Below are 15416 nucleotides of genomic sequence, written 5' to 3'. Positions count from 1 at the left end.
AAATTTGCATAGCATGACTAAATTGGCTAAATTGACTAAATATGTTACATATCATTATATATATGTTACTACATATCATTATATATATGTTACATAAATATATGTTACATATCATATATATATATATGTTACATAAATATATGTTACATATCTTACATCATGCGATTTTGACATACGACACCACACTCAAGTCATCTCCGAGTGGGAGAAAATTTGCATAATTTGACGATCGTATATATCCTATCAATTTGAAATCGCGGAGTAAGACTATAGCTCCTGCATTTCAAACTTATATGATAGAACTAACGCTCTTTGCATGGTAAGCACTACCTTTGCTTCCATATTCCATGAATTCCTCGTTCCAATGACACATACCTGGCTGCCCTCCTAATCAGCTGTCAGTGAAGGAAATCGTTTATAATTGCAATGAGGAAGTCGCAGTACACGAAAAGATAAGAATGTTTCTATAACAGAACTGTTTAAATCACTTGAACTACTTATAATAAATCATAAGAAATCTGAATCAACCCAACATATTTGGACAGATTTGTGGGCAGAAATTCGGGAGAAAATGAATATTTCTAGTGTCCTACTGATCTTAGCGACGATTTCACGACCAAATATCGCAGGTATATATCTACAATTTTGTTAAATCAGTCAATTTAGTCACGGAATACGTAAAGAAACTATATTTTTTTCGCCTCATTTCTTACAGATAAACATCTTCATGACGGGAACAGGTATGAAGTTTTCGTTTACAATATCTCTTGCTTTTTGTTCAAGAAATCACGGAATTGTATATATTGTGCTGAACTATTTGATGAAGATTTACAGATTTAAGGCCTGTTTATATGATCCCGTCTATAGCCGGGACGGGATGTTGATAGCCGGGAAACTCGCCTAGGCGGGATGGCGTGTTTATATGGAGTTCATTTTGTAGTGCAGGTTCCTTCGACGGCATGTTTTATTGTAGAAAACGAATATGCCAATATATACACATGCTCCTAATGTATGTTAATCGCGAATCATCCCGGCTAAGCGGGATGGAGTATTTATATGGCAATTTCTTGTCCCGTCTAAGCGGAATCCCGGCAAGAAGTGCCGGGATCCCGCCTAGGCGGGATGGAAAAGTGGTCATATAAACACTAATTAGTGTTTGTATTACAAGCGGGATCTCGGAAACTGTCCCGTCCCGGCTGGGCGGGATCATATAAACAGGCCCTTAAAGGACATTGGCAATAATTTTTTTTATTCTTGCTATCAATTAAACATGTGTATGGAATACTTAATTTCCTATTTTTACTTGACCATCGCGTTTAGTTCCTTAGATATTTTTGAAAACTTTTGACAGTCGTCCGCCATCTTGAAAAAAGACTCGTTTGCTAATTTATGCGAAAATAAATTTGTGACGTCAAGTGCAGAGGAACAGATATTACAATAGTTTGCGCCTAAGCGCATTCTTAGACGACTTTGACCAGAAACAACATATAAACCCATTTTTTCTTGTAATTGGATAGAAAACTATAAGCACCATAACCCTTCTGTTCGTTTTGGTTATATATTCAAAATAAATGCGTCGATTTCGTCGCAGTAAAACTGTGAAAGTGTTCATTACGGCTGGTATTTATGGCAATGTTTGTTTACTTTACTATACACCGAATGCTTATTCATTTCGCTAGGGTATTTAAAGTCCAAAATTTAACCAACGTAAACAGGAACAATAGCACAACGAGCAATAAAAATGTCAACATTTTTAACTCGATCGACCAAGATCAGATGACAATGTTAGTTGATAGAGCTTGAGTTAGTTGGGTACAATTATTTTGTGGTTAAATGCGGAACAAAAAAGTTTATTATTTTCCTTTAAAGAGGATTTTTCTTTAAGGTTGCTTTAATGTTTATGTTGCATTCTAGGACGTGTATTCCCGCCGAAGATGAGCCAACACTCAACCCAAGTGGATGTTATCCTTTGATGAATTTCACCCGGCCTTTCTGTCAAAATCATGGAGTCATTTTGTCAGACTACATATACGAGACGCCTTATAAGCAAAGATGGTACAATGATTATCTCAATAGGGAGTACGATCGATATGTCAGGCTTGGTGTACCAAAAATGAGCAGATTCTTTAAAGTGGACAACGACATGGTGATAAAGTGCGTACATGCTTCAGTGCCACTCCTTTGTCATTATTATTTTCCGAGTTGCGAGGCGACCCGGGCGGTGTATAAGGAGCAGACGATTTGTCGAGAGACTTGTCTCAATATTATTCGTATATGTGGTGAAATTTGGGATTACTTTGCAAAAGCTTATACCCATAAACATCCTGATCAGCAGTCGAAGAAACGCGTCCTTTGCGAACTACAGCCTTACAGAAATGCTGGTGAGTCCCAGAATGCTGGTACAGTGATCTTGAAAATTCTACAGGTAAAACCAGGGGTGGCACCAGATGCAAAGTTCATGTGGTGCAACTACTTCAACTTCCTAAAACGCTTTATTAAATCTAAACACTTTTTACACTAAGAAAATTGTTCAACAAACCTACATCTTTACTCAACAAACTCTACTTAAACTCCTCTAACGATTTTTTTTTCTAGTTGCAATCCCATCTCCTCAAAGGACGCCAATTTTAGGTACGATTCGACTTCAAAACTTGCCAGTTTTTTTTAACAATTCGAGCTGCCTCGCTAATTATTTTTTTTGTATTTAAGTAAGAAAGAGATTAAACTATCATATCTTTTACACAGATTGTTTGTACTTAAACGGAAGCAGTTACCATGGGAACATATCAGTGACGGCCTCAGGTATTCCATGTCAGTCATGGACAGAACAATGTCCTCATCGTCATACCATGAACACCATGTATCCAGAATTAAACAACGCCAAAAATTACTGTCGCAATCCCAAGAACTCAGGACAGCGACCTTGGTGTTTTACTACAGATAGGAACAAGAGGTGGGAGTACTGTGATATCCCTAAATGTACCCCAGGTATGATAATCATAAACAATCTTGAATTATCTCAGAAATGAAGCGTCCTCTAGAACCATTTCCAGGAAAATAAACATTCAGGAAAGTATCCATCAAAGTCTCTATGCCTGAACAAACTTCAATGTTTTAATAGTTCATGGTAATTATGGCAACTGGTCATTGAGCAGTCCGTGTAATGTAACTTGTGGTGAAGGTTTTGAAACATGGACACGAAATTGCAACAATCCTGAGCCAAAGTTTGATGGAACAAACTGTAGTCATCTAGGAGAGGCTATTGAGTACAGACCATGTCAGACAACACCATGTCCTGGTAAGCTAGCTATCTCTTTTTTTTGAGGGGTCTGTCACAAGATGGTCAACAAGATAGAAGCAAGCAGTACGAACAAATCTCTATTAGACGTTTTATAAAGGATGTTACTTCAACTTATTTCGTAATCACAGGTGACACGCGAGAAAAGGTATTTTAGTATCATTCTTCTCATATTTCTAGTTGACGGTGGTTATAGCAACTGGAGTTTGGATGCTCCTTGCAATGTTTCGTGTGGTAATGGAACTGAAATATGGCGACGTACTTGTGATAATCCAGAACCAAAATACGGAGGCAGTAACTGCAGTGAACTGGGAAGTCAATGAAGTTAACGAAGTGCGCCAAAAAACCATGTCCAGGTGAGGATTAAAGTCATTAAACTAACTTCGATCATTTATAAACATAACCAAGGATAGTTTGTCGTCCTCCCTACAGAAATCGACGAAAGACTAAATTCTTTTTGTTGACGCAGAATAGCTAAATCAGTTCTAGATTGATCACCCTAAGATATCATTTGAGGATCACTAAATTGATATCATTTGAGGATCACAAAATTGACGCTACGAACATTTCACTTTTAGTTGATGGAAACTATGGTAACTGGACAAAATTGTCGCCATGTAGTGCCACGTGTGGTCAGGGCGTTGAAATCTGGATACGATCCTGTGATAACCCCCCGGGAAAATATGGTGGAAACTGCAGTAAGCAGGGAACGGATCATGAAATTCGACTGTGCGCAAAGAAAGCTTGCCAGGGTAAGAATGTACGTGGAGTGTATCCACGTATCTTGCAATATCAAACAGAGTTTGAATTAAACTGCGCCAATATTATTTGTCAGCATTTATTGATAATGCTTACTAATATTTACTTCCTAATAATTTTTAAGGTAATAATATTTTATACTTATCAATATATTTCAGTTGTTTCCCACACCAAGACGATTGGTTTCATCGTTGCTGCTACATTTGTGATTGTCGTCGTAATCCTAAGCTATCTTTTCATTCGTCGCAAACGACGTGGAAAAAGAGGTGAGATTAAGGTGACAATTTCGGTATAGTCTTCATATCAATATTTTAATGATAATTCCTGGCATGGTAATCATTCATGACATCGCCAAACCAAACTGCTTATCAATTTCTCAATTTTTGTATAACAATATCGTGTCTTCATTTCAATTCACTATTTAGGAATTCCGTTTTACGCTATTGTGAAATTTTCTTCTCAACAAATCCTTGGTCAACATCAGCCTCGCGAAAACGGCGAACTACTCCCCTGTATAAGTCTTGTTCCTTCTAATGAAAGGGCGAGTACGTCACAAGAGACTGGTACTGGTGTTTTTTATCAAAACTTGACAACTGATGGAGACCCGATTCCAGGCCACTCACGTGGTGTTGTAAACCACGAAGGAGATTACGTCAATACAGGGTTATCGCAAAGCTCATGGTATGATAGACTTCAGTTTTTACGACCATTAGCTATTGGTTGGCTACGAAATGCGTGGGGGAATGTTGACGAGGATGGTCACCATGTTTATGATGGTATGCAACGTGTCAGACAAATTTTTGTTCCGTACGACAAGTTGGGAAATACTGCGCAGGAAGACTCGGCCAAAAGAATGGAGACAAATTATTCAACTTATGATACACCTGAAAGACCTCCAGTGGTCATAGCTCAGTGTCAAGGGAAGACTTCTTCAACGACTGAAATTGCATGAAATATTGAAATAAAAACGTTGCTCCTAGTCTAAGAGGGGTTTATTTTGCTTCAGCAATAACTGGGAAAATTTGTTGTTAGAAAAGAAACCAATCACTTTATCTCTTTAGTTGTGCCTTTTCTAATTATTTTACTAGTTTGAAGCATTGTTTATATATCATATATCATATATCGATAATCAATAAAGTCACTTTTATTCTCCAACCAAAACAAAATAATTATGAAGCTTAACGATAACAATTTCGGAGCTATTTAAAACCTTTGCTAACATTATAATTGTGTTTAGTAAAGTATTCAATTTTAGTCAGTGCTGTTTGATGGCATGGTCGTTCATATTTTTATTGTATGAAATCGCATTTATTTTCTGAATTATTGTCATTGTCTTCGTAAAAAAATATATTTATAAGTTCTGTATTTCAAACTGAATAAAGTAACAAGTTACTGTCTTCGCTGAGCAGGAACTTTGACTCCATTTCGATGAGGAAATTTTGGCTCCAATTAAACATGCTCGGCTGCTTCCTTTAAATGCCATTTAAAGAAATCTTTTGTAATTTGCTTTGAGGAAGTTGTAGCCTTGAGAATGAGAATATTTTTAAAATAGAACTGTTTACATTTTTGAAATAATCATAATCTAACATGAAGTCATTTGAAAACCTCGGAACTAACACAATTGAGCAGATATGTCACAAATATTTGCACGCTCTCATTAGATTGCCTGTGAATTTCAGTGCGAAGAGAATAGTTAATTTCATGAATATTTCTGTCGTTCTACTGATTTTAGCGACGATTTCACGACCAATTATTGCAGGTAACATCCGTGGTAATTTATGAGGTCATTTAATATCGCGGATTACGCGAAGAGCTTTACCTAGTTTTTGTCTTATTTGTTATAGATGATCAACATCTTCAACATGGAAACAGGTAAAGTGAATAACCTGAGCAATGTCACTGCTAAGATCACAAGAACGCCACAACCAATGCTGATAGATTTGACACTTTAACTTCATACCAGTGATACCAGTAAACGAAGAGGTTAAACGGCAGACTTCATGACTTCCGCAAAACAGAGTAGAATCGAAAGCAGAATATACATACGTGCATGAGTTTTTTAGTACTGAAAGTCTCCAAGGCTGAATTTGAGCTGCCACAAACTACTTTCGTTTCGAGATGGTATCTTAGCATCTTCTCGGTTTGAGAAGCTGATAAGAGCTTCTAGGAAATCAATACACAATTACAGTTTCGGTACGGCCAGCCTTATTCTGTTCCATGACGCTTCGTTTTATGCATGATACAAATCTTTGATAAGAGAGTAGAGCATGTGGTTCATTTGATGTCAATGGAGTGACGCCGCCGGCAAACAGTTCATCATTCAGAATTAAATTTATTCTCTCTTTTCTTCAGTGAACTTGTTATACCCCTCTTATCATCGCATGAAACTTCGGAAAATCTGAAAGCTCATTCTGGGGAACCATTAAGGGGGAGGTTATCCCTATCCTTCGCCGCGCCACTTCTTATGAAATCCATCTTCAAGACAGACCAAATAAAACATCTTTCTCGCAATCTCTAATCTTGGGTGACGCATCACTGAAGGTGACACGAAAGATTTTAGACATTATTCTACTACAAAACAGTTGGTTGGATACACTTGAATCCGGCTATGTGGCAACGGGGCATTAGATGTTTTGTTGAAATGGCGAGGGGTTGCTGCATGCATATATTTGTAGTTCTAATTTACTTTGAGGACATTGTACACTTGAGGATCAGTTTGGTTCTGAAAAAAAACTGTTCACATCATTTGAAATATCCATAATACTGGTGATCATTGAGAAACCTTTAAACGAACGCATGTGGGCAGTTAACAAAGTGCACAAGTTTGTGTACAGCATTTCCAAAAAAATTCTTCAGTTTTATCAGCATTGCTGGTTGTTCTACTGATTTTGGCGACGATTTCACTACCAAATATATTGCACGTGACATCTATGATAAAGTCAAATAATCGCCCGGAATACGCCAAGAGACTTGTCATGTCTTTGGATTCATTTCTTACAGAAAACTATCTCCATAAGAGGAACGGGTAAGATGTCGTCTTTTGCAATCTTACATATCTCTCCCTTCATTTTAGATCGTGTACTCCTGCCGAAGCTGAGCCATCATTACTCAAATCAAGTGGATGTTATCCTTTGGTAAATTTCTCCCGCCCATTTTGTCAAAATCATGACATCACTTTGTCAGACTTCATATACAGATCGCCTGATCGACAAAGGTGGTTCAATAATGATGCCAATAAAGGGTACGATCAAATGGTTAGGTTAGGTGTGGAAAAAATAAGGAGCCTTCTTCATGTGGAGAATGACACCGCGACGAAGTGTATGCATGCCTATACGGAATTCATTTGTCATCATTATTTTCCTAGTTGTGAGGGAACCAGGAGCGAATATAAAAATCAAGCAATTTGTCGTAAAACTTGTCTTAATCTTATGCGTAATGTAGAAAAAAAGTATGGGATTTTATAACAAAGGTTTATGTTCTTCGACATCCATTTCCCGGGTCAAAGAGGCGCGTCCTTTGCGAACTACAGCCTTACAGAAATGCTGGTGAGTCCCCAGAATGCTGGTACAGTGATCTTGAAAATTCTACAGGTAATACGAGGGGTGGAACCAGATGCAAAGTTCGGGTGTTGCAACCACTTCAACTTTCTAAAATATTTTCTAAAATATTAAATTTACTCTTAGAAAATCATTCGACAAACCTAGTACATCTTTACTCGACAAAACTCTACTCAAAATCCACTAAGGATCTTTTTTTTCTAGCTGCAATTTCATCTCCTGAATGGACAACAATTTTAGGTACGATTCAACTTTAAATTTTGCCAAAGAAAAAACTGTTGAAAAACTGTTCCGCATCGAGCTGCCTCGGTAATATTTTTTTTGTATTTAAGCAGGAAAGAGATTAAACTATCATATCTTTCACACGGATTGTTTGTACTTAAACGGAAGCAGTTACCATGGGAACATATCAATGACAGCCTCAGGTATTCCATGTCAGTCATGGACAGAACAATGTCCTCATCGTCATACCATGAACACCATGTATCCAGAATTAAACAACGCGAAGAATTACTGTCGCAATCCCAAAAACTCGGGACAGCGACCTTGGTGTTTTACTACAGATAGGAACAAGAGATGGGAGTACTGTGATATCCCTAAATGTACACCAGGTATGATAATCATAAACAATCTTGAATTATCTTTGAACTGGAGCGTCATCTGGAACCATTTCCAGGAAAATAAACATGCAGGAAAGTATTCATCAAAGTCTCAATTCTTGAACAAACTTCAATGTTTTACTAGTTCATGGTAATTATGGCAACTGGTCATTGAGCAGTCCGTGTAATGTAACTTGTGGTGAAGGTTTTGAAACATGGACACGAAATTGCAACAATCCTGAGCCAAAGTTTGATGGAACAAACTGTAGTCATCTAGGAGAGGCTATTGAGCACAGACCATGTCAGACAACACCATGTCCTGGTAAGCTAGCTATCTCTTTCTTGAGGGGTCTGTCACAAGATGGTCAACAAGATAGAAGCCAGCAGTACGAACAAATCTCTATTAGACGTTTTATAAACGATTTTACTTCAAACTTACATATTTCGCAAATGAATTACAGGTACACGTGAGAGAAGATATTTCAGTATCATTCTTCTCATATTTCTAGTTGATGGTGGTTATAGCAACTGGAGTTTGAATTCTCCTTGCAATGTTTCGTGTGGTAATGGAACTGAAATATGGCGACGTACTTGCAATAATCCAGAACCAAAATACGGAGGCAGTAACTGCAGTGAACTGGGGAAGTCAATGAGGTTAACGAAGTGCGCCAAAAAACCATGTCCAGGTGAGGATTAAAGTCATTAAATTAACTTTGATCGTTCATAAACATAACCAAGGATAGTTTGTCTTTCTCCAAACTGTTCTTCCGACGGGTTTTCTTTAAAAAGATTATTTTTTATCATCCGATATCAATACAGAAATCAACTAAAAACTAAATTTTTTTTGTTGACGCAGAATAGCTAAATCCGTTCTAGATTGATCAACATAAGAATGCACGATCTGTTGATATCATTTGAGGATCACAAAATTGACACAAAGAACATTTATACTTTTAGTTGATGGTAACTATGGCAACTGGACAAAATTGTCGCCATGAAGTGCTACGTGTGGTCAGGGTGTTGAAATCTGGATTCGATCCTGTGATAACCCCCCGGGAAAATATGGTGGAAACTGCAGTAAGCAGGGAACGGATCATGAAAATCGACTGTGCGCAAAGAAAGCTTGCCAGGGTAAGAACGTACGTGGAGTGCTGAGTATCTTGCAATATCAAATAGAGTTTGAATTGAACTGCGCCAATATTATTTGTCAGCATTTATTGATAATACTTACTAATATTTACTTCCTAATAATATTTAAGGTAATAATATTTTGTACTTATCAATATATTTCAGTTGTTTCCCACACCAAGACGATTAGTTTCATCGTTGCTGCCACATTTGTGATTGTCGTCGTAATCCTAAGCTATCTTTACATTCGTCGCAAACGACGTGGAAAAAGAGGTGAGATTAAGGTGACAATTTCCGTATAGTCTTCATATCAATATTTTAATGATAATTCCTGGCATGGTAATCATTCATGATCGCCAAACCAAACCGCTTATCAATTTCTCAATTTTTGTATAACAATATCGTGTCTTTATTTCAATTCACTATTTAGGAATTCCGTTTTACGCTATTGTGAAATTTTCTTCTCAACAAATCCTTGGTCAACATCAGCCTCGCGAAAACGGCGAACTACTTCCCTGTATAAGTCTTGTTCCTTCTAATGAAAGGGCGAGTACGTCACAAGAGACTGGTACTGGTGTTGTTTATCAAAACTTGACAACAGATGGAGACCCGATTCCAGGCCACATACGTGGTGTTATAAACCACGAAGGAGATTACGTCAATACAGGGTTATCGCAAAGCTCATGGTATGATAGACTTCAGTTTTTCCGACCATTAGCTATTGGTTGGCTAAGAAATGCGTGGGGGAATGTTGATGAGGATGGTCACCATGTTTATGATGGTATGCAACGTGTCAGACAAATTTTTGTTCCGTACGACAAGTTGGAGAATACTGCGCAGGAAGACTCGGCCAAAAGAATGGAGACAAATGATTCAACTTATGATACACCTGAAAGACCTCCAGTGGTTATAGCTCAGTGTCAAGGGAAGACTTCTTCAACGACTGAAATTGCATGAAATATTGAAAACGTTGCTCCTAGTCTAAAGGGGGTTTATTTTGCTTCTGGGAAAATTTGTTGTTAGAAAAGAAACCAATAGATTTTTTTTTGAATATCATATATCGATAATCAATAAAGTCACTTTTATTCTCCAACCGAAACGAATAATTATGAAGCTTAACGATAACAATTTCGGAGCTATTTAAAACCTTTGCTAACATTTTAATTGTGTTTAATGAAGTATTCAATTTTAGTCAGTGCTGTTTGATGGCATGGTCGTTCATATTTTTATTGTATGAAGAATGGAAACAAGTGATTCAACTTATGATACACCTGGAAAACTTCGAGTGGTTATAGCTGAGTGTCTTGGGGAGACTGCTATACAACAGAAATTGCCAGAAATGTTGAAACGAGAGTCGTTGCATCCTGGCATCCAAGTAGAGAGTAGGGGATACGCTTGTTTTGAAAACATTTTGTCATTTACTCTATCTCTCTGTTGCTATGGAAACAGTGCTCCCACTATTTTTCCACAATGCTTGTAATTATCAGTGCTACTTTAACTTTCCTATACTATGGCGTCCTACATCTACATTCTAATCTCCTTGGTTTTCGACGTCGCACAAAACTCTTTTTCCGCCACGGCTTCTGTTTCTTCTTGCTTTTTTTTGCATAACGCGCGCTTAATTGTACCACTCTCCATTCCGGCATCACACATGGATCAGCGCGCTATGAGCGCGTTTCCACGCCCGTGTTTTATATAGCGCCGTGATCCAGCGTTGGTGATGCCCCTTAATCCCTGATCTGCTTAAACAACTTCTCTCCATTTCCCGGTTTGTGTTACATTCTGTTTGTCATGTCCACGAAACCAGCTGGACAGTATTTTGTACTGTGCGAAAAGGATCTCTCAGCCTGATGGTAATTGTGCAGAATTACTACAGCTTGTGTGATTCTACTAACCATTTCAACGCTGCTACAATTCCAAAAGCATTTTCAATTACCTCCTCGCCCTTGACAAGCGATAGTTGAATACTCGCTCGGATATTTGAAGAACTTCTCTAGGATAAGGAAAGATATTCGAAGAACTTCTCTAGGATTATATTTTGCTGTAGCTGAAAAGCCTCGTCTGCCACAAAGACATATGGATAGCATCTCTGAGAATATGGAAGTGCTTCTGGTCGTTGGACACCTAAGCTGTTTTTCTTAATTGAATCACCCATTGTACTGTAAGAAATTACACCACCATCACTATTTCGTCGTGAGTCACCAATATCGACCAATGTAAATTGGTAGTTCGCATTTCAAATGGCCATTAGGACAATGGAAATAATTTTTTTACAATTAGAAAACATCGAACCAGAATTTGCTGGTGCCTGCATAACAACGTGTTTACCAGGAGTAATGCGAAAATATTTGAAAAAGAATTCGTCGTCAAACAAACGCAAATCTTGAACTAATAAATGTTAGATTTCCCTTTTGGCTTTAGTCTTGCGTTGTTCAAAATAATAGTATTCGTACCCATATTGATTTTTTGTATTTACTCTTTCTAAAAAAAGCAAAAGTGTTTTTTACTGACAACTCCCATATTAAAAAAATCATTTATCTGTTTCTGTACGGTTCGTCAAAATCGACAAGTTGAAAATGCAATGCGTAAATGCGCACGGTAAGATACGCTACGTTTTGCCACGTTACGCTACGATACGGAGATTATAGACGTAAGTTATATCGGGTTTAGCACTTTATATTTGATTAGGTTTTTGCCGCATTTGTTTGGAATTAATGCTAAAACAAAATTAGACACACTCATATGAGATTAGAGAATGCTGGTATAATTGTTGACAGTATTTATGTTGTAGTATGTGAAGCTTGCTTATTAATTGTCACGCAATGCTTGTTCACATTAGCCCTCATAATTAAGTTTGAATAACCAATGGGTTTACCTTTGCCATTGTTTCGCCTGGAAGGGGTCTTTGCTAAGATGTACTAATTATATCTTTTATGTTAATTGTAGTGAAGTTATGTGGAGAACATGATTTGAATTCGAATCCAAAAAAACCACCATATTTATGCTAGCTGCATGTAAACTTGAGGCATTCAAGATACCTAATTGTATCAGGAGTGACATTTTGTTACAATGTACATGGTATATAATTATTTATTTTTTCTGAAAAAAGAGATGGGAGATTAGCTTTACCCAGTCGCCACGTGATTTTTAATGACAGTCACATTCAGTAACCCTAATATCAACAAACCCTAACAATCAGTTGACACGGATATACTTACTTCAAGAAAATTTTGAAATTCTAGAGTGCAGCAAATGCGATTTCCCGCATTTTGGGGGGTAAATCAATTGTGGTTTTTGGCACTTCACTCGATGCACGTAAATTCCAGGGTATATATAAAGGGTCTTAAAATCGAGTGGAATTATACACACTTTAAATTCAAGCAGGAACAGTTGAAGGAAAAATAGCCAGCGTAGTAAAAAAACATGGTCATGCTCTCGTATGCGTAAACAGGGGGTTCAGATATCTGGAGAACAAACTAATGTTTCATTTTCTCATTTACTGAACCGAACGACAGTATTGTATAATGTACATCAATATTTGAACATAAAAATATATTTGAGCAAAAAATGAAGGCTTTTTAAATTTCGCCCAATATCAAGGCTCATCAGCATGTTTAGGAAACACCAATACCGGTAGCGCAGGTATGTGTGATTCCAAAATGGACAGCCTTCTCGTTTTCGGGTGCCAAACCCTCGCCTTCACACCTCACCACAAAAAGAGTTTGGTTAGAAATGGGTGACCATTTTGGATATTACATAGAGATGAGATTGCTCAATTACTCACCACATCCAAGTATTCTTCTAACCCTTTAACCCCCACCCAGCATCTTTCATTACCTGACCTAAGGGAGAGGGCTTGATCACACTTGATCATGGGGTGCATTGTGGTTTAATGGTTAACTAGAAATTAATGATAGGACTTTGCAATATAACCCGTACTAGACTGTGTAAGTGTAATACTACTTCCTGGAAAAATCATTATTCAACACACGAGCATAGTGCACTAGATAGGTTCACGTAATGAAAAAAGGGAAGAACTCATTTATATTTGAAATTAAGCCTTCTTGGTTTCTCAACGAACTTCTCGAGTATGGCCCCATGCAATTCCTTTTTATCTTATTTATTTTTTTTCAAAATATCTTCTATAGGTAGATATTTGGCACAAAGATCCAAGACGGTCATCCCCCATGGTATTTCTCAAATAGGTTTTCACTCGTTTCAAACAAGAAAAAGGTCTCTCAGTAGAGGCACTCGAGACAGCCATAACACCATTCAGCTTGAGTAACTGCACAACGTCTGGGATACAATGCTGAACATTTATCTGATAAATTCCAAAAGCTCTGTGGCGTTTTCTCTTAGGAAGTCTTGATTTTGATAAAAGTTGACTCTTGAGTTTTGGAATATCAAAGAGAGGGCCATATTTACTTACTATAGTTGTTGTATTTTATCATTGGGGACACTTTCGTGCCACTGAACAAACAGTTTTGGTTGACTAAATCAAAAAAGGAAACCCTCTCACTCTTAGCATCTCTAAACTTTCCATTGAGCATACCAATAGAAAACAGTACAATCAATAACCTCACAGTAAAGTCTTCTAAAATTTACTTCCCTCTCTGTTCATCTGTTTGGAGAACAAACCCTTCTTTCAGCAGCAGAGTAAAAAGCTTCAAATGCAGCATCATTGCGAAAGAGGATTACCCTAACCCATATAATTATTATTATTGTTAGAGTAATATTTACACAGAAAGCTCCCATCACATACGTGGTTTTCAGGGAGGTCCTGACATCCTGTAGAATTAATTACAATAATACATTACGTATATTACAATGAGAATTACAGTATATATACGTTTAAAAACAGAGAGACTATCAATTTCTTATATAATTATTCCAATACTTAAAAATATGACATATAATTATCTCTTTGCTGTCCCCAATCACGCTTTGTCAGCGGCATGCAGGCGGACATCGTTAGATCTTCCAGTATCATAGTTATGAATAGAGAGGTTAAGTCAAGATACCCCGGTTCCGGTGTACGGGTACGGGTAGCGCCATTTTGTTTTCCATTTTTCGCTGATGTCAGCATATTTACCCGTAAATCTACCCATTTTCCCGTTGTAAACGACGGTCTACACGTAAACAACGAACGGGTAACTACAAAGACAAAGTGGTCAAAGTGATGAAAGACAAATGGAGAAGCGGGTGAGTGTCTTTAACACGTTTAAAATACATTTTACGTATTAATATAGTGTTCATATTGTTGTATAATTATATAGTCTATATACAAGCTACAGTACAGGCTTCTCAAAAATGGTTTGCAAACATAATTTATGAACGCCATCTTGATATTTTTTATTTTCAAAACAAACACACGAAATACCATAGTTATATAAAAGTTAAGTAGGTCTTACAATGGAGATGTGTAATACATATTTACTTTTATAGTCAGTTCTTACCCGGTGTTGTTCTTGCCCGGAATTTAAGAAAATTCTTAAGTTGCAAACCGTACCCGTCTTACCGGTAACGGGTACGTGTAATTCACCCGTACCCGTACACCGGAACCGGGGTATCTTAACCTCTCTGATATCACGATTAAACCTAACGTCTAAATCAATTTCAATATGTCCATGAAAGTACTCGAATGCCATTATAAGCCTGTGGGATAAACGGTGTTTATCTAGAGTTTTCCAGTCCAATTCTCTAAAGCCTCAGTAGCAGATGAATACATAGGTACATCAAGCAGCCTTGTACTGTAAAACTTGCAGCTGATTCATCAAACAAACATTATTCTAATCTCCCTATATGAGTATACAAAATCAACATAATTAAACAAAGGACTGATAAGGCTATTATACAAAATATTAGTCTAGCATGTAATGGTATCAATTTCCTAATACGTCTAATAATCCCAATTCTTTGAGTGACTTTAGCACACACGTTGTCCACGTGATCAACCCAAGTCATGTTCTGATTAATGATTACTCCATATATAGTTTTCAATAACTTGATACAGCGTTTTCAATAATTTGTCGGTCAGCACATATGCTAACTTCTTGCACATTCTTTTACTTTTGG

At 37.3% G+C, this 15416-nt stretch overlaps 3 protein-coding genes across 3 annotated transcripts; all 3 read left to right on the top strand.

Moving 5' to 3' along the window:
• The first annotated feature begins 163 nt into the window (after positions 1–163).
• On the top strand, positions 164–3621 carry LOC114541397 (coadhesin-like). Its single transcript, XM_028561323.1, has 7 exons — positions 164–629; positions 716–740; positions 1915–2381; positions 2596–2631; positions 2746–2988; positions 3122–3298; positions 3479–3621. Exons 1-7 carry the CDS (start codon positions 572–574, stop codon positions 3619–3621), a joined length of 1149 nt encoding a protein of 382 aa, XP_028417124.1. The 5' UTR covers positions 164–571.
• On the top strand, positions 3618–5142 carry LOC114541404. The gene is made up of 4 exons (XM_028561327.1): positions 3618–3654; positions 3877–4050; positions 4216–4323; positions 4483–5142. The coding sequence occupies exons 1-4, from the start codon at positions 3618–3620 to the stop codon at positions 5007–5009; spliced, it is 846 nt and encodes a 281-aa protein (XP_028417128.1). The 3' UTR covers positions 5010–5142.
• A 2781-nt stretch (positions 5143–7923) lies between these two features.
• LOC114541405 (coadhesin-like) lies at positions 7924–10290 on the top strand. Its single transcript, XM_028561328.1, has 6 exons — positions 7924–8225; positions 8359–8535; positions 8723–8899; positions 9171–9344; positions 9507–9614; positions 9772–10290. The coding sequence occupies exons 1-4, from the start codon at positions 8027–8029 to the stop codon at positions 9209–9211; spliced, it is 594 nt and encodes a 197-aa protein (XP_028417129.1). The 5' UTR covers positions 7924–8026; the 3' UTR covers positions 9212–9344; positions 9507–9614; positions 9772–10290.
• Positions 10291–15416: the final 5126 nt, after the last annotated feature.

Source organism: Dendronephthya gigantea, unplaced genomic scaffold, assembly GCF_004324835.1.
Source record: "Dendronephthya gigantea isolate DGI-Jeju-01 unplaced genomic scaffold, DenGig_1.0 000288F, whole genome shotgun sequence".
Lineage (NCBI taxonomy): Eukaryota > Metazoa > Cnidaria > Anthozoa > Malacalcyonacea > Nephtheidae > Dendronephthya > Dendronephthya gigantea.
The sequence above is the reverse complement of the archived record's forward strand: the minus strand, read 5'-3'. Positions and strand labels throughout refer to the sequence as shown.

Coding starts and splice junctions, on each gene's coding strand:
- LOC114541397 (XM_028561323.1), top strand. CDS start 572: ATGAATATTTCTAGTGTCCTACTGATCTTAGCGACGATTTCACGACCA. Junction 630..715: donor TTCACGACCAAATATCGCAG/GTATATATCTAC, acceptor CATTTCTTACAG/ATAAACATCTTCATGACGGG. Junction 741..1,914: donor CATCTTCATGACGGGAACAG/GTATGAAGTTTT, acceptor GTTGCATTCTAG/GACGTGTATTCCCGCCGAAG.
- LOC114541405 (XM_028561328.1), top strand. CDS start 8,027: ATGACAGCCTCAGGTATTCCATGTCAGTCATGGACAGAACAATGTCCT. Junction 8,536..8,722: donor TCAGACAACACCATGTCCTG/GTAAGCTAGCTA, acceptor TCATATTTCTAG/TTGATGGTGGTTATAGCAAC. Junction 8,900..9,170: donor CGCCAAAAAACCATGTCCAG/GTGAGGATTAAA, acceptor TTATACTTTTAG/TTGATGGTAACTATGGCAAC.
- LOC114541404 (XM_028561327.1), top strand. CDS start 3,618: ATGAAGTTAACGAAGTGCGCCAAAAAACCATGTCCAG. Junction 4,051..4,215: donor CGCAAAGAAAGCTTGCCAGG/GTAAGAATGTAC, acceptor AATATATTTCAG/TTGTTTCCCACACCAAGACG. Junction 4,324..4,482: donor CAAACGACGTGGAAAAAGAG/GTGAGATTAAGG, acceptor TTCACTATTTAG/GAATTCCGTTTTACGCTATT.